Source organism: Hippichthys cyanospilos, chromosome 1 (genome assembly GCF_059441005.1).
Source record: "Hippichthys cyanospilos isolate Australia breed blue-spotted pipefish chromosome 1, RoL_Hcya_1.0, whole genome shotgun sequence".
Taxonomy (NCBI): domain Eukaryota; kingdom Metazoa; phylum Chordata; class Actinopteri; order Syngnathiformes; family Syngnathidae; genus Hippichthys; species Hippichthys cyanospilos.
Window position 1 is genome coordinate 19,553,476 of NC_142369.1, and position 21,518 is coordinate 19,574,993.

General features: G+C 42.3%; 1 protein-coding gene across 3 annotated transcripts; it reads left to right on the forward strand.

Annotated features, from left to right (window-relative positions):
* The first annotated feature begins 1,048 nt into the window (after nt 1-1,048).
* Nucleotides 1,049-21,055, forward strand: hsd17b4 (hydroxysteroid (17-beta) dehydrogenase 4). Of its 3 annotated transcripts, none has more exons than XR_015867050.1 (25): nt 1,049-1,193; nt 1,565-1,618; nt 4,531-4,638; nt 5,722-5,781; nt 6,006-6,027; nt 6,096-6,142; nt 8,413-8,497; nt 8,998-9,185; nt 10,946-11,037; nt 11,125-11,149; nt 11,268-11,396; nt 13,192-13,301; nt 14,299-14,411; nt 14,480-14,603; nt 15,291-15,342; nt 15,424-15,495; nt 15,569-15,672; nt 15,760-15,825; nt 15,935-16,004; nt 17,206-17,312; nt 18,229-18,315; nt 18,386-18,674; nt 18,760-18,887; nt 20,405-20,612; nt 20,836-21,055. XR_015867050.1 is itself a non-coding variant. In XM_088426434.1 (25 exons), exons 1-25 carry the CDS (start codon nt 1,142-1,144, stop codon nt 20,492-20,494), a joined length of 2,211 nt encoding a protein of 736 aa, XP_088282560.1. In that variant the 5' UTR covers nt 1,049-1,141; the 3' UTR covers nt 20,495-21,055. The 3 variants fall into 3 exon arrangements, 2 of the variants coding, with proteins under 2 accessions (XP_088282560.1, XP_088282547.1); XM_088426434.1 differs by having other exon boundaries at nt 18,386-18,469; nt 18,533-18,674; nt 20,405-21,055; XM_088426421.1 differs by having other exon boundaries at nt 20,405-21,055.
* The last annotated feature ends 463 nt before the right edge of the window (nt 21,056-21,518 follow it).

A 21,518-nucleotide genomic window follows, 5' to 3' on the forward strand; every position in this document is an offset into this window, starting at 1 on the left:
TTTATCGCAGCTTCCTTGGAGAGTGTGAAGCACTCGGTAGATGAGGATGCTTTCTCTCTCCTCTTTTTCCGCCTCCCCTCCTCTTCTCCCACCTCGTGCCCCTCGCTTGATGTACTGTATAGGTAGTTGCCACCAACCAATAATTAAAAAAAAGCGGAAAACTTCAAATGTACGCAGCACTTGTGCACAGCCAATGCAAACATGTTTGACATGTCTAGCCATACATGTTTGGGCATGCGCAAGTCTACACACTCTTTTTCATATTCATTTTCAACTTTCATCAGTTTTCAGGGGTCGATAATGACCCCTTGATAGGTATTTCAAAAACGTATCCTACCACATTTCTTGCTCGTTTATTGGGGTGCTCAAGGGGTCGCTTTGAAATCAACCAGAAACGTATTTCACACAGTATTTGGGTGTAATAATTTGACATAGAAACAACCACACACCTCCAAAATAGTTTGTCGGTCCATGTTAGTGTACGTTTTTCTAGACGGCGTGTTACAGGCGCTTAAAGACAATGCCATTGTCCTCTATTTAAAATGAAAAGCGAAGAATGCTGTTGGTACATATTTCTAATTCAAAAACATTATTTACATTATAACTGTGGCTGTGTTTAATTTTTTTTTCAAATGACGGTAAATGGGATGTATTTTTTATTTGACAGCAAGCAGCAAAATGCTGCCCCCTGATATGGCTAAAATTTGGTAGCCTTTGCTGCTTAATTTGTATTCCAGAAACAAAAATGTGTTTAGACTGGTCAGGGAGCACAGAACTTGTTGGCGATTTTTATTTTTTTTTAACTCAACTTTGCCTAAATAACTTTTTGTTATGTTTTGGTGAGTGTTGTTGTTTTGTTTTTTTGTTTGTTTTTGATTTTCAGGTTTTTGGTTTGTCTTCCTTTTCAAGTTCAAGCATAACAAAGTTATGTCCTTGTGAAAAAAAAAAAAACGGGAAAAAAAATCTGTCCTAAAATTTGATCATGTGAGGAAAGAGTTAACCACTTTCTCGTTTTTGATTGGTTCTAACAAAGCCTGCCCCTCATGGTTACGGAAGTGGAACTTGTGAAAGTTAGTTCAACCTTTATTACAACCAGACAGTCAAGTAGTCCAGCGTTCTAAGACAGCGGTCACTGACAGGAATGTCTTTGTCATTTGAAGGAAGAGTTGTGCTCGTCACCGGTGCCGGGGGAGGTAAAATGACCGGAGGAACACAATACTGCATATTAGCTCGACTGTCATTGAAGCTAACTGTAAGCCCATTTCTACATACAGTGGTTAGCTTCAGAAAGCTAACCAGCTGATTGGGGTGATTATAGCAATCTGCGCTACTCTATTATGTGTGGGTGCATTTCTTCTGTCTAAAGTCTTTGAATACGTTGAATAGGAAAATTGACGAATTCTCACTTGTGACATTAATTCCATAGCGAAATCACACCTCACAGATTTTTGCTTCCAGTCTGCTATCGGGACCAAAGTACAGTCATTCCGAGTGTGTGAAAGGGCACATGCAGCAACACTAACACAAACAGACAACGAGGTTATGTGTTTTTATTTTCATGCAGGTCTTGGGAAGGAATATGCACTTGCCTTTGCTGAACGAGGAGCCTCTGTTGTTGGTAACTATCAGTTCTGCACTCATCACAACCTTAATTCCATCCATCCGGTCAAAGGGGCTTTGTTGTCAAAAAAAAAAAAAAGCTGTATATTATTGTATACTAAGAACTATTAGGGCAGCATTTGTTTAAAAACAAAACAAAACAAAAATCTAGTTAGATGGTGGTAACTGTCATCTTCACCAAAGAACTTACTACCCCAATTATCACCCTTATTGTTAGGAACAAATCTATCTGTAATAATTCTCAAAATTGTTATAAATTTCCCAGATACAGTGTTTCCTCAGTTTTCATGGTTAACGGGGACTAGAAAAACCCAGCGAGAAATGAAACATCAAAAACCTTGCAGGGTACCTCAGTTTGACATCTGTGGTGTAGATCCACACCACCGAATCTGAGAATAAGGTCACCATATCATGTGGAACAAAACATAATGTTACAAGAAAAGGTTAATATTACAAGAATCAGGTTATAATACAACAAGATAAAACTTCTCGAGGACCTAGAATATTTCCAGGCAATGCTTAACTAGATACACAGCATGTACTACTATTCGTGGTGGGGAGGTGTGTGTGTGTGTGTGTGATTATACAAGAAAAAATTGTAGTAATATGAGAAACAAATGTGCAATTTTACAAGAAAGCCGAAACATTACAAGAAAGTAATTTGTCAGAATTCATTTAGATTTTTAAAGTTATAGGAAGAAAGGAAAAACATGTATTATACCCGTTTATTATTCAATCGATAAATAATCAAATAAAAGTTTAGTTTAGTTAATTTAGTTTTAGTAATCTTTTTCCACACTTGATTTTCAGTGTGTTCCAAATACTTGAAAATGGATATAAAAAGTCTCCACACTCCTGTTGGATTAATGTACCAGTTTTTTTGTAATATGACTAATATACATTTATCAATAAAAGTTTGCTAGAAAAGTCACTTATGCTTGAAGTTAATCATTGGCAAATCTATCCATCCATGATCTCAACCGCTTATCCTCACAATGGTCACTGGTGTGCTGAGGCCAATCTCAGCTGTCTTCAGCCAGTAGGCTAGGTACACCCATTGCAGGGCACACATAGACAAAGAACAAACAAAAAAAACATTCACACAATCACATCTAAGGACAATTAAGAGCAGTGGTTGGCAACCCTAAACCAAGAGGCTCCCTCGTTCTTTTACAAAAATGTGAGCAGATGGAAAAACATAAGGGGGTATATTTTTGTTTTAATCCTGATTGTCAAATCTGCAACAAACATTCTTAACATTTTTCAAAACCAAAAATATGTAGAATAAATATTTAACCATTTCTGTCTCTGTAGATTTGCGTCGTAGCCTGCGATGCACGTTACTTTTGGTGGCTGTCACAAAAATAAACAAACGAAAAAAAACAGTGTTTGATGGGCCATTGATCCCAAAGGGAAAAAAAGCAGCATATAGAACAGAAGATTCCAACAGTTCTTGACTGGAATCATTTGCTTTCATGCCAATGCAGAAGGATTGTCTGCATGTCTGCTTTGTAATGAGTTGTCAAACAACAAAAACATCTTACATGCCTGATGTTGAGAAGCTGTCCAGTAATATCAGAAAACAGAATTCTCACATTAAACAGGAAAGAACACATTCCTGTCACTAGCTCATATTTAGTTACAAATTGGCTGTTTTTGATTTTTGTCAGTATGTAGAATGAATGACAGGGATATTATTGTGTTTTGTTGCTCAGGCCCAAGAACAGCATTACTTTTTTTTTTTTTTTTTCCAAATCCTCACGATAAAAATCACAACAAAAATCAGATTGCTTTATTGTGTTGAATGTATGAAATATCCAGCCATCCCTTCATCCATTTTCTTTATCTGCTTATCCTCCCTGGCATTGCTGGCTTGCTGGTGCCTATTCCAGTCGTCTTCAGGTAGGGGTACACCCTGGACTGGGTGCCAGTCGCTGGGCATGTAACAAACAATATATTGTAATGGAACTTAAAGCACCATTGTACAGGAGTCACAAGGTGCGTTATTCTCTCCAGGATGCATGCGCATCAGAGAAAATAAACGTTTAGTCATGAAGACTCATATACTGACGTTTACGGTATGCGTTGTCTTCGGTACTCTAGAAGGCTTTCAGTTTTTTGGCTCCAGATGGCTCTTTCAACATTTTGGCTTACCGACCCTTCATTTAGAGTATGTATGTTTTTGTAATGTGGGAGTCATGACATAGTACTCCATAGTGCCTGGAGAAAACCTACACAGGCATGGGAGAACATGCAAACACCACATAGGAATGCAGGAGCCGGAAGTGAACCCACAACCTTGCCATATGAGGCGTATGTATGTACCGTACTATGATTTAGTCTTTCACTGTGCCACCTGCACTCTAAAATATGTTTGGTTGTGCAGTCATATACAACTACATTATCTGTTATTTATATTCATCCCTAATATTGGGTTATAGTACGATTATTTATTTTGGTGTCTTTTTTTATATCACAAAAACCTGAACAGGGTGTGTGGATTTTTTTTATGTCTGTCTACAATAACCTTTATGGAAAAAAACATGGCTCAGATTTTCTTTTTCCAAAGAAAGGCATCAGCCTGTTTTTTTTTAGTATTTAACTATAAAATGTAACTTCCTGCTGAGTGTAAAGTAATTTTCTATGAATCATAGCGCGATTTGAGATTTTATTGAGCATCCCCAGCTTGAAGAGAATCAACGTTGTCACATTCTAGTTCATTGTATTGATTAAAGCGGCGATTGAGGCGCGAGCCCTGACTGTAAACATCCTAAATAATAGCCACTATCTACAATGAACTCGCCCTTGAACTATGTGACGAGGCTTAGCAAAAGGCTCCTAATCACTGGCGAAAAACTGCACTCATCACCCGTTTATTGCTAATCTTTTCCTCCTCTTGCTACATTCAAGTGAATGACCTTGGGGCAGACACTAAAGGGGGTGGAAAGAGTTCTGCGGCTGCCGATAAGGTTGTGGACGAGATAAAAGCCAAGGGAGGAAAGGCAGTGGCCAACTACGGTGAGAAGTTTTTGGACCAGCCTCCATCTTGTCCTCTATGCCTTCTTTTCTGTCACGTGTCACTATCTCTCCTTGAACGCATGGTACACAGATTAACTTCTCTGCTTTATACATTTTATTTTAACCATTCAAAGCGATTGGAACAAGATGAATCTGTTCCAGAGTCATATTGTCTCGTGCAAATTAGTGATATATAGAGGTCAACTAACATCCATATATTCATTTGGACCGTAGAGTTTAAACTGTATAATGAAAGTTGGTGGTTCTGCCTATAGACTTAATTCAAATGTAATTTCCAAGGAAAATGTCGAACCAATTGAAATGATGCTGAGAGATGATCACATAAAACATTATCTACGGAGACTGAGACAAGCCCAGCTGCTAAGCCGCAAAATAGTAACTCAGACCAACCAAGATTGACTTTTCTTTGCCGGCAAAGGGAGGGCTTGGCTCTCACTCTCTTGTTCGCCAAATCTGTCTGTGCCCAGATGTCCCCGCCTGCTTTTTATTCATTCGTTAAAGCATTGCACATTACAGGACATAACAAAAAGCGCCAGCCGGGCGCCACCAACATCTGGGCCAAGGTTTCAGTTCACAACAGCTTTAAAGACTTGGGCGAGATGAACTGGGACTGCATGGATAGATAGCAATGCATGCTTTTGTAGACAAGAAATCAACACATAATGATAACAACCTAATGTATGATTTACTTCACAGTGACAATTAGACCCTGGAAAATATTATTTATATTAAAAATAATTTGTTCCAAGGACAAAGATGGATTTGTACAAATATAGAGGTCAACTAATATGCCTGTACTGTATACATTTAGAACTGTAGAGTTTACACTGTACAATGAGAGTTAGTGATTTTGCCTGTAGACATAATTCAAATGTTAATTTCCAAGAAAATGTCGAACCAATTGAGATGATGCATTGCAATCAATAATAGTGGCTATCAGAGTAGGTAATTGGATTTTGTGTATTCTTTTCATGAGCGTATTATTGTAACTGTCAGCTTTTAATGGAAAATCACTCAGCTGGTAGTTTTAAAACTCCCCATCTTGGCCTTGCATTCTCACAGATTCTGTGGAAGATGGAGAGAAGCTCGTTCAAGCGGCGCTGGATGCGTTTGGAAGAATAGGTGAGTGCTAATCGATAGGCCAGAAGCAGTTGGGGAACAGGTGGGGATCAATAACATTAATCATGGCTAGTCTAGCTTTTTGGGGAAAGTCCATTCCAGAGCTGTGATTTGTTCAATTTGAGCAAACCTCCTGGCAGTGGGATAGAGTCGTTAATGTTTTTGTTTACAGCTCTGACAGCTTTTTTGTACCAACAAAATCTCATATCTAATATCTTGTTTTTCAGATATTGTCGTAAACAATGCAGGGTAAGCTGTTTGATTGTGGAAAAACAATTCTTCACTGCCCCCGTTTACCGCCCTTTTCTCTTTGGAAGGATACTTCGTGACCGCTCGTTCGTCAGGACAAGTGATTTGGATTGGGGTAAGGTTATGAATTGAATAGATTTGGGGAGGAGTGTACTTTGTTTACAACTGTTCTGACATAGAATGTTCTCTCAACAAATCACGTTGCGGTTTATTGTTCACACCTGCACTTTATCATGTCTTTTGAATTAGTTTTTACAGTAGACTTGCTGTTAAGCCCTTGCATGAGGGAGAGCCACGGTTATTGATGAACTTTGCAGTAGCAGAAGCAGCAAAACACAATAAGCACACTCACGCAGAAGCTGATGTCGGCCACAGCTCACGACATTTGCTCACATGCAGATTTGGCATTGGATAACCATCGCACCTCCTAAAGGCACATATTTCACACACGTATACATGTCAATACATAACAGTATTTTCTGTACATTGTATACAGGCATTGCAATTTGTTACAAAGCAACAAAAAAGTGACTAAATAGATTTGAAGTGTTTCATTCAGTAGACATGTCAGAAGCGTGTAGGATGGGTATACACAGATACAGGGCACTATTTTTTTGCAGAGCAGTTTTATGAACAATTGATTTAATTTAAGCAGCAGTTTTTTCTTTAAATAAACATAAATAAGGCCATCGAATACCGGTAATCCTTGTTGACAGTCGCGGCCCATGCATTTCAAACTTAAGCTTGTTTTATGCTTGACAGAAAGGAGACACACAGAATTTCGCCAGGACGCGTTTTGCAGCACTATACTTGGTGCGGCTTTCCCCACACTCAGCTGTTATTCTCCAATACTATACATGGCAGTCATGGAGTCTACAGCATACAAACAACACTACTCCTTAACAGAGTTAGAGAATCCTAGACGGTTAAAGTGATCTTGATCTTGAATGTTCATCCAAGTTTTTTTTTTTTTAACAGATTCCTCATCTCTTTCCAGTGTGTGTTGTTGTTTACGGTATTTAGGTCCCTGTGGTCTTTTTCAGCTGAATCATAAAAGTCTTTGTACCAGTGAACTTAACCAATAGTTACCAATAACCAATAGTTAACCAATGTCTGTCGTGCGGTAAAGAAATTCCGGAAGGTATGCCTTGCAGAAAATCTGGGCCGCGTGGTCCCCGCACGGAGGGAGGTGGTTGCCGAAATGACATAATTTTGACGCATGGGGCTGTGCGGATCTCGTGGACATGTCAAGCATGAACCAAGCTTTAGGTCTTCAGTGAACTAGTCCCACTGGAATAAATACCTCTCATGATACCATCATTTATGACATCACGGCTGGAGAAATCATTTACAGAAGCACATTAACTTGCATCACCTTAACTGTGTACAACACGGGCTAATTTCCAAGTGTGCTATTTGGGTAGTAGATATACCACCTGCTGTGGAAAAGGCACGTGCACTGGCAAGTGATTTTGCATAAAACGCTTAGAAAGTAGCATCCAAAAAAGTGAAAAGGAAATTAATCTTGTGGCATGCCGGAACGAGAAATTTTGTGGCGTTTATTCTCGCAAGATATTGTCTCGCAAGATCTCGTCCCATGCCTATAAATAATATATGGGTGTCAATGCAACAGGCTTTTAATTTGAAGTTTTTCCTTGGAACGGTGGTTGCTTTCCAATGATTCACAAAACTGCTCTGCAAAAAAAAAAAAAAAAATGTAACTGTGTGTTTGTGTGTGTGCGCGTGCGTGTGTGCGTATGCTTGTGTGTGTCTGTCTGTCCGTCTGAATCTATTTTATTTATGCTCTTAATACTGCACATTTGCTGAAAAAATCCTTCATGATGAATGACAGTTCACTGTACCCTGTAGAATTGATTTTCATACAAAGTTTTACCATACTTGTGACTTCAGAACTACATTTGTATTAGTTGTTGATAGATTACGGCACATTTTGACTTGTGTACAAAGTTGGGGTATGTCACTGTCATAGGAACGGAATTCCTGTGTGAACACAGGGCCCCCATAAATCATCCATCTATCTATCCTTGCATCCATCCGCCTATCCCAGCTGTCTATGGGCCGTAAGCGGGGGATACCTTGAACTGATTGCCAGCCAATTGCAGGGCACACGGGGACGACCAACTATTCACACACCCAATCACACCTGAGGAACATTTAAAGTGGCCAATACACCTACCATACATGTTTGTGGAGCAATTAATCAGTCATGAAACAAATAAATGACCTGAATACATTGATTGAGATTATATTTCACATTTTTTAACTATGGGCCTATTTCAGGTTTAATTTCAATTTGGAGTACATTGCACATTTTAGTTATTTTAACTGCGCTTGTAATTTAAGACAATTTCAAATTGTTTCCAGACCTCATTCACCGAGTTCACCTGCGAGGCTCCTTTTTGGTTACACGTGCCGCCTGGAACCACATGAAGAACCAAAAGTTTGGCAGGTGATGCACGCTCGCATATATTAGTCCCCAACCTTACAGAGCACCGCAGTGTAAAAACAGACTCAAGCCCATCTAGAGCCTGAGGTAGTAATACATAAATCAGTCGCTTGATGCCACTGAATATAGTGAGCTCAGTTGGCTTCACGGTGTTACGAGAAAAAAAAGAAATCTGCATAAAAGGCTCAGACAGCACATTAGATATGGGTATGCAAATCAGAGCAGGAAAAAAAAAAAGCAAATGTGGTAATTTGGCTACGCAGCTTTTAGGATTGACCTGGATCATTTGAATACAGTATTCCTTTAACTGAATCAGTGCTGATTCATGTAACAAAAAAAGAAGGTGTCTTCAACATTAATTTGAACTTTCAACATATGGTAGAAGACTTTTTTTTAGTGAGGTTTGACCTCAGCTCCTTCGCCCATCTTGTCACGCACTTCCAACCCCCCTCCCCCAATTGACTCCCATTTGATGGCTGCCACTTTGCATTAACACCACCTAGAATAATCATGACGGCTTCAGCCGCGGGCATCTACGGCAACTTCGGCCAAGCCAACTACAGCTCCGCCAAGTTGGGCCTGCTGGGTCTTTCCAACACGCTCGCCATTGAGGGACGCAAATACAATATCCACTGCAACACCATTGCTCCGGTTGCCGGGTCACGCCTCACTGAGACAGTCATGCCTCCAGGTAAGCAGATGCATGAAAGAACGACAGTTAACTTGGAATGTGAGTCAGTATCGACAATTAAATTATGGGGGAAAAAAATAAAACAAATCTATGTACACTGAGGAGTGGGGACATCCTGTTATGGCCAAAGTTTGACTGCTGCAAGGATATTTATCTTTTCCCATCATTTGTTATAGGGGAAATTAATTAGAAATGTAATTTTAGCTGGCTTGGCTGGCCCGTTAATATAAAATCGTGACCCACGGTCACCATGGTAACACGAGCGATGTCTCTTCTTATTGCAAGCCAGCATACTTGAAAAGCTGTATGTCGAATCAGTCTTTTAAACTGGACAAATTCACCTTTGTTCATTGTCCTTGCATTTTGTCTGCCAGTCTGTAATTGTTATCTCACAATATAGTCACGTGTCTCCATATATTGGGTTTTACCGCCAAAAGCTAGAGGCGCATCAGCTTTTATAAAGTCCTCTCAGGGCTATACTAAATCTATCCAGCCATGCAACCATTTTCTATAGTGTTTGTACGCGTATCAGGGTGCTGGCTGAGCTTCGGCTCATCCCAACTGACTTCATGGTGAGAGGCGGGGTACACCTAGATCTGGTCGCCGGACAAATATGAACCCACATTTTCGCTCACAAATATGGACAATTTATCATTTTAAATAAATACAGTATCGGCCAAATGCGTGGACACATATCATTCAATGCGTTTCCTTTAATGACTAAAACTATGAACACATTGAGTTAAGTAACAAAAAACTGCAAAAAAACTGAACATATTTGGTCTTGCTACTTTGAAATAGCTGGGTGAAATTACTGACTAGCCATTTGATAGTCTTGTTCCTTTAGTATAGCTGTCCTTTGCTCTGATTTTTGCTTTCTCTTTTTGAGCTTCATCTGAAAGGGTTTAACTGCACCGGTGTGCCTTATCATGGTCAATTATTGGAACTCCTTCATCAATGGTGTTGAAACCATCAGTTGTGTTGTGCAAAAATCAGGTTAATACAGTCCATCTTATTGGACGACTGTGGAAATTCATATTGTGGCAAAAAACAATCAGCTAACTTAAGAAAAAAAACAAGTGACCATCATTACTTTAATTGGATGAGGTGTGTCCAAACCTTTGGCCGATAGAAGGGGGCAAGAATCTATCCATTAATACAAAAGATAGGAAAAATAGAAATGATCAAACAAATGTTCGTAGCAGTAGTGGGTGACACGTTTTAAAAAAATGAATATGTACTCGATATGGTGTTTCAAAACTAATTTCAGTCTCAGACCACATTGTCATTAAGAGGGCCTTTACCACCGTTTACCCGAATAAACACAATGTTTTATAATATTCTAGTCTCGTGCACATTAAGTATACTCAAATATGAAATGTACTTTTTAGGAATTACCCCTCCCCCCTCAAAAAACGAAAAACAAAACCGCAGTTCTACTGCAGTGGTACAGAGAGCTAAGTATTGATTTTTTTTTTTTTTTTTTGGGGGGGGGGGGGCACTTTGATTGAGAACAGACTGCTCGAGACTATCTACACCTGACCAAGTGGCCCTTCACAGTAGTTACCACATTTTTTGCGTGGTTGTGCATGACTAACTCATAAAATGATGTCAATGGTAATGTAGTTTGACAACTAGCTGCTATTTCTGTGCGCCGCTCTGTCCTAAAATGTGTTGTTAGCAGTGCAGTGAAGTGATCCCTGCAGATGCGGCTTGGAACGAGGCTGTGGTTTTCTGCCGTCTGTGTTTGTTTTATTTAGATCTGGTGGCGGCGCTGAAGCCGGAGTATGTGGCTCCCATGGTGCTGTGGCTCTGTCATGAACAATGCCAAGAAAGCGGAGGACTCTTTGAGGTAGAGGAGCGAGATCTCACTCCCACCCATTCTGAAATATGGCACAAACATCTTCCAATATTTCTGTGCGAACTCGTTTGCTTGCAGGTTGGTGCGGGCTGGATTGGTAAATGTGAGTCTTTTTGTTTTGAATCTCCTCTTTGAATCTCTAGCCCAAAGTGCAAGCGGCAGATTTTGCGCTTTTAAAAAATTACCTCTTAATGTTTGTGTGTGTGTCTACGTCTGTGCAGTGCGCTGGGAGCGAACTCAGGGCTGCATCACCAGACAGAGGGATCAGCCCGTGACTCCCGAGGCTGTCAGGGACCAGTGGGAAAAAGTTTGTGATTTTACGGATTCAACCAAGCCCACTTCAGTACAAGGTCAGTGATTCCCTGACACCTGCAACAGATGCTGGAAGGTTACAAGTTCAAATGTGGAACTAATTAACAAAGGACGAAAAAGTGTCACTCCACCGCTTCACTGTGAAAGGCCCCATAATCACATGGTATGAATGTCCTTTGAATGTCCAAAGTGGGACCACTGTGGAATAAGGGGACCAAAGAGAAACATTTTCCACTACGGGAAACTAGTATCAGACGATTTGTTAGAGAAAGCGAGCGGTTGACCAATACTCACTTTGTCTTAAATGATTTGGGATAAAGGAAGACAGCCATTTCCAGGTAATCACAATTGCCTGTGAAAGTGAGCATTTTTCTTTTTTCCTCACCGCAGATTGCTGTTTAGTTTAAACTGCACTGGCACTGAATGGTAAGGCACATTCAAGCAGGGCAATTTTGAGGCCTAACAAAAGCGGTATGAAGAGGGACAGGGACAGGAGGGGCATCCACTCCAGAATGTGTGAAATCGCACCAGTGACTGGAGCTTAGGTCATCGTATTAATGCTGGATGCCATTTCACCGTGCGAAAGTGATTCTCTGGGTTTTGTATAAAAGGCATACATGGATAAATCTTCATATGCTGCACAGTGACTGTTCTGATTCAGATGTACTCTATCCCATTATGCAAAGTCTGGGTAAAAGCATGTGCGACTGTAATCTGATTTCATCACATCGGATTAACAAAATTAAATGAAAAATTCCTAAATCCATACCTTGTGAGAGAAACGCCATCCCTTTTTTTTTTAAACTATGAATTTCTAACACTTTTGTCTTTGTAGTTTTCCACGACCGTTGAGTACTTGATGATATTATGTTGCAGCGAACAAAATGGTCTCTCAAGGGAATTCCTGGTAGATGGCTAAACAGCTTCAATTGCTAGTAGATGTGACCGGACGTATGATGATGCACTTGAGTAAAGTTTGGTCGAAAATCAAAACACTGAAATAAATGAAGATATCTTCGCCCGTTGTGTGCAGGGTCTTACACAGCTCTGTAAATTCAAAATGAAAATAACATAGAATGAGATTCCATTGTATTTTTATTTTATTGGTATTTTTATAGATTGGGAAGCGGGAACATGTCACACTTGTCCTTTCTGTAGTGTGAAATAATCGAAAACCAAACCTTTGGTACGCGCTCTATATTCCTCGAGAGTTTGCTTCCTGTAGAGTGAGGCAATCTGTGGTTAGAGGTCAAAAACATCGGAGGGAAAAACAAGTCGAGGTGAGGAGTGCTTGGAGTGAGTCGTGCATAATTATAGTTGTAATTAGCATTTAGCGTTACTTACTTCCACCTCCGCCATTCCTTTTCAGCCGCGCACCGGGAAGGCGGGCCGTGCCGTTTGCTGTGTCGAAGCGCACGGGGGTGGCGGCCCCAATGGGAGCTAGTCGGTCTCATTAGCATGGCTTTGTGCTGCCTCCTCATTTGTAACTTAATATTGAACCTTGTTGCTATAACTACCTGCCAATAGGCGACGGCTCGCCTTTAACGCTCATGATTTTTATCAGCCCGGGCTGTAGTTTCCTTTGTACTGTTTCCTAGTAGCACTAAAACGCTGCATTATGTTGATAATTCATTATGCAGAGAAAAAAGAATAGCATGCCGTTTAAGAAATAAAGGTTTGTCCAACTCAGATGTCGTCACTGCTATTATGACTATGACTACAAATCGCCTGTTTGATCATGACCATTATCCCAATTTTGACACCCATTTATCAGAGAATACTCAGAATACTGTAGCCTTACCATTAATTTGCCGGTCTTTCACTTCTTTGCAGAATCTCTTCAGTCCATTGTGAGTGTACTGTCCAAGGTGGAGTCAGGACAGGATGTTGCCGCCAGCGCGACCTCTGCCCCTGCTGCATCCTCCAACTCTGGCATCAACCCTGTGAGTCGAAGGAGCATAATATTCCGTATAACCGAACTGGTCTGGAGTAAGTGATCCGAACTTTTCAAATGAATACCCGCTGGGCCGCTGCAATATAAACTGCTGCTGCTCTTGCGGCTCCATTTTAAAGTCACAAACGTCCAGAATGCTTGAATGGGGCCATCAACCAGTCATACAAATGTAGCAGCAATTATTGAGAATAACATTTTTACTGTATATCTTTAAACTCCAGGGCTGAAACTGGGGCCCATGCCAATTAAACATCAGCCAAAAAAAAAGGCTAATTTTTGACGGTGATTATAACTTTTTGCCTTTATGCCCTCTAACCATTTACAGTTCTATCATTTATTACACATAAATCATACCATAAACTTTTGTCTTTAAACATTGAAATACAATGGGAGGAAACGATCGCTATTTCAGTCACTATAATTTTTCAAATATTCGGCCGATTTATCAGTATTTTTCTGGCAATGATCAGCATTGACCCCCAGTTTAGAGTTATACAAACTTTGCAGAACAATAAAATGATCATTTTCAAGACGAATAGACATTTCCCCACTTCTTGCTTTCAAAGTCATTCAATGCATAATGCCTATTTGATTGTAGAGATAAGCGACGCTCGTGTGTGCGGCCAAGCACATTAATGATTCATTACTGGGTCCAATATTTAACACGGGGCTGAAAGGGAGCGCGTCCCCGATGTCTGCACTCTGTGGCTTAATTAAAAAACGGGGCAGTTGGTGCTTTGGAGCGCCTGTCATGCGGCCGCTGGTCACTGTTGTGCAAAACGGGAGCGGTCACATCTGTCGAGCCAAACAAAAAGCCGAGACGGCGACCGATAATGAGACTAATGAAGAAGCGGTTGGCGGCGAGGGCTTCACGTCAAGCCCGATTCGACGATCGTTTTCTTGAAGGTGTCAAAAGACATGCACCATGTGGTATTGCAGCTATAGGCTAACCACGTTAGCTTGTAAATGTCTTTTCTCTTTGTTAGACTGCAGTAGTGGGACAAAAACTTCCCGCGACAACGTTCAGCTTCTCGCACACGCAGTGCATCCTGTACGCGCTTGGTGTGGGCATGTCCACCAAAGACCCCGACCATCTCAGGTGTGTGATTACATCTACGAAGGTAATTTGTGGAATGGAATATTTACTGCCTTATATTTTTTCCCTAGGTTCCTCTATGAAGGCCACCCAGATTTTGGCTGCCTCCCAACCTTTGGGGTCATCCCTTCCCAGGCGGCCATGATGGACGGTAGCCTGAGCTCATTGCCCGGACTCAACATTGACTTTACACAGGTGAAGAAAACACACACGTAGAACCACTGAAGTGGCTAAGATTTTCGCCCAGTTATGGGTCAAATAAGAACCAACACAGTATTTAGGTCAATTTGACTCGACATTCCGGGTTATCCTATACAAAACAACTCCATTTTTAAGGTTGTCTTGTATTTTTTAGGTTTAGCACAAAACCAATGAGCCAAATATTGGATGTTTTTGTACTTTTTTTTGACCAGTAATTCATTTTTAAGCCAATGGTTTTTAAATATTTCATGTTCACTTAACTAAGTTTTTGTGAAATATGCTTGTGCGATGGTACTTTGAATTTCGTTTGAGCGTCCTTTCCAATATTCCCATTGAAATTGATCCCCAATTGAGACATTACAGGAAACAAACGTTTAGAAAACACCTTCAAATCCAAATCGTCTCAAACGCATCAAGTGGTCATGAAATTCAAGCTATCAACAGTTGAAAATGACCAGCAAAGTCATTTTAAGTCTTAAAGCACCATCAAGCTGACTGAGAAAATAGTATAACGTGCAAAGCTGTGAAGAATACAAATAAGATAATCTGCTGTGTTACATAATGATTGTTTACATAATGATAGGGCAGTGTTTCCAGACTTTTGACCGGTACTGCCTATGAAACAAGTTTTCCTTCCGTCCTCTGTTTGATCGTCTTGTATGCGTGCATGTCATGAATCAGGTGCTACATGGCGAGCAGTACCTGGAGGTCTACAAACCTCTTCCCACCTCCGGTACGAAACACTCATTGGAGCCCGACCCCTCCAAAAAACCCTCAAATCTTAAATCCCCCTCATTTTTTTCTTTTCTTAAAGGGCAACTGACCTCCGAAGCCACCATCGCAGACGTGCTGGACAAAGGCTCCGGGGCGGTCATCCTTCTGGATGGTGAGCGAGTCCTCACCGATCGCGATAGTCTCCGACCGCAGCCCGACTAAGAATCCTCCCCCTCCTCTCTCAGTGAACACATACAGCGGCACCGAGCTGCTCTGCTTCAACCAGTTTTCTGTGTTTGTGGTCGGCGCCGGAGGCTTCGGGGGCAAAAGAACATCGGAGAAAGCCAAAGTGTGTTAAAATCAGTGTTCTTCTGACAACACAATAAGACATGAGGAATATTAATGGTGCTTCCCACTGTGTTGGATAACCCTGCAGCCTCTTGTGGCGCTGCCTCAGCGAGCCCCAGACGCAGTGCTGGTTGATACCACCACTAACGACCAGGTGAAGAAGCAAATCAAATGTGAAAAGAATTCTCAGAGTGTTTCTCAGGCCTTGTTATTACACACGTCTCCTTTATTGTGATTTATGACCCCCACGTCATTCCTCCTAGGCAGCCTTGTACCGTCTGAGTGGGGACTGGAACCCCCTCCACATTGACCCCGGATTTGCTGCCATGGGAGGTCGGACTTCATTGCTTTGACAGTTAAATCTGACTTGATTTAAAGGAGACATTTTTTAGACACATATGACAATGACTTACGTTTGTCAAAATACACCAAAGATCAGGAATGATGTCACACCCTATTTGTTGTCTTGCTGAAATTAACTGGTATTTGGGGGTGGCCCCCGCTTTTTCATTTGATGATACCGCCACACGCGCTGCTGCATTTGAACTCTTTGCGGCAGCAGTCGCTCGCTGTTGACAAGCCGAAGCGGTATTTAAGTCGGTACCTTTTGTCAAACAAGCCAACACTAATCTGTGCATCGAAGAAAATGATGCAGATTTGCTTACCTCCATGGAGCGTGGCATCTGTCTGGGATGTGGGTGTTTTTGCATGTTTTAAGATGATGCGGTCTGGCAACAAGACTCCATGTTTGAAAATGGCCATGCATCTTGCATGCATGCTGCCAAGTCACGGGCAACGCGGCTGTTATGTAAATTAGCCCCAGTTACATAGAAGTGCTATCGTTTTACGGTTTTTAAGAGTCCACACGTTCAATCCCAGTTACTTACTCATATTTAATGTTCATTTTTGGGATTGGATAAAGGACTGTCTAATTAAGAACTAATATAATCAGCTACTTTAGATAATTAGGTATTAAAGTAATCAATCCATCCATCTATTATGTTCGCCGCTTCCCCTCACGAGGGTTGCGGGCGTGCCGGAGCCTATCCCGGTCGTCTTTGCGCTGGCGGCAGGGTACCCTCGATTGGTTACCAGCCAATTGGTACGTCTATTTGCACTCACAAACACACCTAAGGAAAATTTAGAGCAGAGGTCTTCAACCCTGGCCTTCCAGTGCCCGTCTCCCGGTCGGTTTGCACGCCTCCCGGCTGCAACGCAACTGATTCAAATGGTCAGACAATCGGTAAGACGTGCAGAAGCTGAATATCGAGCCAGAAGGTTGGAATCAAGTGTCTTGCAGCAGGGGAGACATATAAAATATCCAGGACACCGGCCCTCGAGGACCAGGATTGAAGACCCCTGATTTAGTGTCCAATTTACCCGCCACGCATGCACTGTGGAAACTGAGTGTCGGAGAAACCCGCGTGGGCATGGGGAGAAACTCATAGCAAAAAGAAGCATCGCGAGGAAAAGGAGAAACAACTGCTTGGACATCACACTTCTCCATATGTCTACTTTGAACGTTTTTGTTCAGGCTTCCAGTCACCAATCCTGCACGGCTTGTGCTCGTTTGGCTTTGCGGCGAGACACGTCCTCAAGCAGTTTGCTGCCAACGACCCTTCCAGATTCAAGGCCATCAAGGTTAGCGGTCTTGACTTCACTCACGATGCGTTTGGAGGGAATCACAGTAACCTGTGACTTTCCAGTATATTTGATCTTGCTTACTGTAACAGAGCTTGGGTCAAAAGCGGCTATTTTTGAAAACTCTTTGACGTATGAGAGATCAACAAATTCAAATTAATGCGATTTAAAGGGACAATGTGTAACATTTAGAGCATTTTTCATCACGGACGACGAGGTGGAGTAGCTATAACATACAAGGCAGCCTCTGGAGGAGTGCCACCCCCCACGTAATATCCTTTAATGATAATTATACCTACAGTTATATTTAAAATACCGTTGGTCGTTAAGAGGTTTTCGAAATTTATACCTTATTCTGTTTTAATGAAAATTGGTCTAAATCTTACACAGTGTCCCTTTAATGCTGTGAAAATAACTACATTTTCTGTTCTAAAGGAGAGCAAATTAATTGGAACACGAAGGACCTTTTTGCTAAATTGTGTTGTAGTGACTTCTTTGCAAAACCTATGACTTTATTTTGTAAAGTTTAATACGGATGTGCATTGTCCTCGCGTAATTTTACAGCAGAAATGAAATGAGTGATTCTCAATGATACATCTTTTGGAGATTCTAAATAAAATAGGCTAAGGGATCATCTCTACACATGGTGTTTCAAAGTTAGGTTAGGGGGTTCTTGGCTAAAAAATAAAAAATCACATCATTGAAAACAGGTCCAAAACCACTGGTCCAAAAGGCGAAAAACAAAAGGCGAGTCTTCGCTTTATGACTGACTTGAAGTCATATGGTGGCGATAATGCAGCGCTATTTATTTGATACTCGCGGCATGAACCGCGCATTTTCTGTCATCTTGCAAAGAAAGGCGAGAAATCCTTCCCTTAGCTTTTTTTTTTTGATGCTTGGTGGGGTTTTCTCGCAGGTTCGCTTCGTGAAGCCGGTGATACCGGGTCAGTCCCTGCAGACGGAGATGTGGAAGGAAGGCAGCAGGGTTCACATTCAGTGCAAAGTCTGTACGGCTCATTGCTCAACGCTCGGGTCGTCAGCCGGCCTCTCACGCGCTCTTCGGCGTCTTCCAGGTAAAGGAGACCGGCGCCGTCGTGCTTGCGGGCGCTTACGTCGATTTACACGAAACGGCCGAGACGTCTCAAGGTCGTCCTCAGGTGCGTAGGCGTCTCCTATTAAAAGGGGGTCTTAACCTGAAAGGTTTTCTTTGGATGCCGCAGGCGGCTACGGACCTGCTGAGCGAGCTGGTGTTCGCCGAAATCGACCGCCGCATCCGAGAGAGTGGCGGCGAGCTGGTCAAGAAGGTCAACGCCGTCTTCGGGTGGGAGATCACCAAAGACGGCAAGAACGTGGCCGAGTGGAGTGAGTGCGCTCGCGCGGGCCGCCGCCGCCCCTCAAAATTGCTTCCAACACATCGGGTTTGAAAACGGGACTCGCCGTCCTCCAGCAATCGATCTGAAGAACGGGAGCGGCGCCCTGCATCGCGGCGCCTACGGCGGGAAGACCGACGTGACTTTTACCGTGTCGGATGAAGACTTCATGGATATGGTGCAAGACAAACTCAACCCTCAGAAGGTACGAATAAGCAGACAACAGTGATGGAATTGTTCCACATTTTTTGAAAAGTCTATTAAGGTTGAATGTGAGTTAAATTGTCTTTCATACGTATGAATTTTGAAAGACCAACAAAATTGACCAATTCCATCCAGTTAGCAATTCCAATTAGCGTTAGCGCACTAGAGACGACTATTGAACCCTTTACTGGGCACAGCGGCCGCTTTCGGACGATAGTCTAAACAGGCAAAATGGCAGACAGCGTCCTTAACAGCTCCTGCTTAAATTCTAACGTACCCCTAATTTTTTCTAAAATCCTGAAAAATCTTAGAACTTAGAAATAGAAAAACGTGTGCCTAATAAAGGCCTTTTTTGCCTGTTTACACGAAAGCAGCCTCTGTGCCCAGTAAAGGGTTGCGGTTAACAAACAGTAACTACGTATTATATACTTGTAATATAGATTCACTTCAAGATGTTGATTCAACTAATTCAGGAGTAAACTTGATTGAAGCTGCCTGTTAGCTACTATGAGGTCAATAACTTCCTGTTCTTCTTCTTGATGAGCAGACTGCACCCTACTGGTTAAAATTTGAACACCTAAACCTCTATAGATTGTTTGTAGTAACGGGTTATGTTTTCGGATAATAGAGCTTGAGGGCTTTTTGGGAAGTTAGGCTTTGTTTTTGTCGAAGAGTCGTAAATGGCGCTTCACAGTACAGGGGGACAAGAGTTGGATTCCTACAAGTGCAGGATTTTTGTGCACCGAACTGCGCCGTAGTACACAGAAGCGCCTTTTCGGATCGTAACCCCCGCCGCGGACTGACAAATGGCCCTCTTTGCCGCTGGCACTGCGATGCCGGTGGCAGGACTACGCGTCGCTTAAAGTCCACTCACCAAAAGCTACATCAACACACAAATGTACTACAGTGGGCGAATGAATGAGACTTTTGTATTACCCAAACTTACTTTTTAGCATTCTTATGCTTTTATAATTAAATGATGTAAACAAGGCTGGCTGGCAGCATCACGTAGGCTACGTTCACACTGCCAAACATTCAGCTCCTCCATGAAAGCTTTTCTCGTGTTTTAGCTCAAGTTTGAACATGGCAGAGCGTTGCGCTTTCACGTACAGTAGCACAAGGCCGTCCTCCAGAAATAATGAGCCTTGGCGGGTGAAGTTGGTTCCCCCAAGAGTCCTTTGTGTACATGTGAGTGAAAGTAATCAATTTGTAAAGACATCTTCCATTCATCGCGTCACATAAAAAGCCGGTCGGGGGGCTCTTTCAAGACCAAAGCACTCGCAGGTAATCAATGGACGTCATTTGATATCTCCGCGCCGTTTCATCTGTTACGGCCCGGCGGCGAATTTATACCCCGCTCACGATGCCTCATATCGATCCCGGTGCGTTTGTGGGGGGGGAAGCCCCAGGGTAAGGGGGGAACCTCCTCGCAGCCGGGTAAAGAATGGTCGCGGCCTCAGCTCCGTGGTTACAGACATCAAGTCCCAACCATTAGCAATATCGTTCTCCTCTGTACAGGCATTCTTCTCGGGCAAGCTCAAGATTCGAGGGAACGTCATGCTGGGTCAGAAGCTGGAGGTCATCCTGAAGGATCGCGCCAGGCTGTGAGCTCCTCCCCCAAGTCCATCCGCCCACCGGGGGTGTGTGTGTGGGATTCCGTTTCCCCGGCGAGTCAACGCCTTACACAGCCCGCGGCAGAAGTTGTCATAACCCGCCATGAAATTCAAAATACAAGACCTTGAATGGAACGGTGATAATAAATCTATTTGCGGTTCTGTCGGGACTTGAATGCAATGATTCCCCACTTGAGATTTAAATGACCTTCCTGAAGGTGTTGCAATATGCTTAAAATAATAATAGCCTGTTAACCCTGATCCATATAATTAAGTCAGAAAATCAACGTCATTGAACTGGTAACTCGCTTTGAACGGATCCACCTTGATTGTCCGACCTGGACATTGATCCCCTAGCAGACTTCAACACCCCCCCCCCCCCCCCCCCCGGAAGCACACTAAACACTGACAGAAATTGATTTGTGAAAGTGAGCCTGACAGCCTTTTAACCAATTGTACAGAAATGTTGCTATGAATGCTTTCTTTTCTAATCAGTGCTAACGTGGACATTAATAGTCTTGTTTGCTCTTCTAATAAAATGAAAACCTTTGGGTCATTCTTGTCATTATGTCAGAAATACAAAACATGAATCATTTTGCAAATTAGTAGGCGGCATGGCGCAACTTTGCCTCATAGTTGAGCTTCTGGGTTTGAATCTTAAAGAGTGGGCGGAGGTTGTCCCGCGTGCAGTGCGGTTGTTTACAATATAACGGCTTTTCTGCAACCCCTAACTGGAAGATAGGCTGGGTGAAGATTCTGGGCCACTTCCAATGACCCTCAAAATAAACAAGGGCGATAGTCTTGATAAGCTTCATCCAAGTGTTATCTTTTCAAGACAACCTTCTGGAGATTTGATGTTGGCTCGGCGGCAGCGTGGCAAGATTCATCCATTGTCTTAAGCCATTATCTTAACGAGGGTCGCTGTCCCAGTTGCCTTCGGGCAGAAGGCGGCATAGGCTACGCCCGGAACTGGTTGCCGGTCAGCCGATCATCGAGCGTAATTGAGTGACTTGACGACG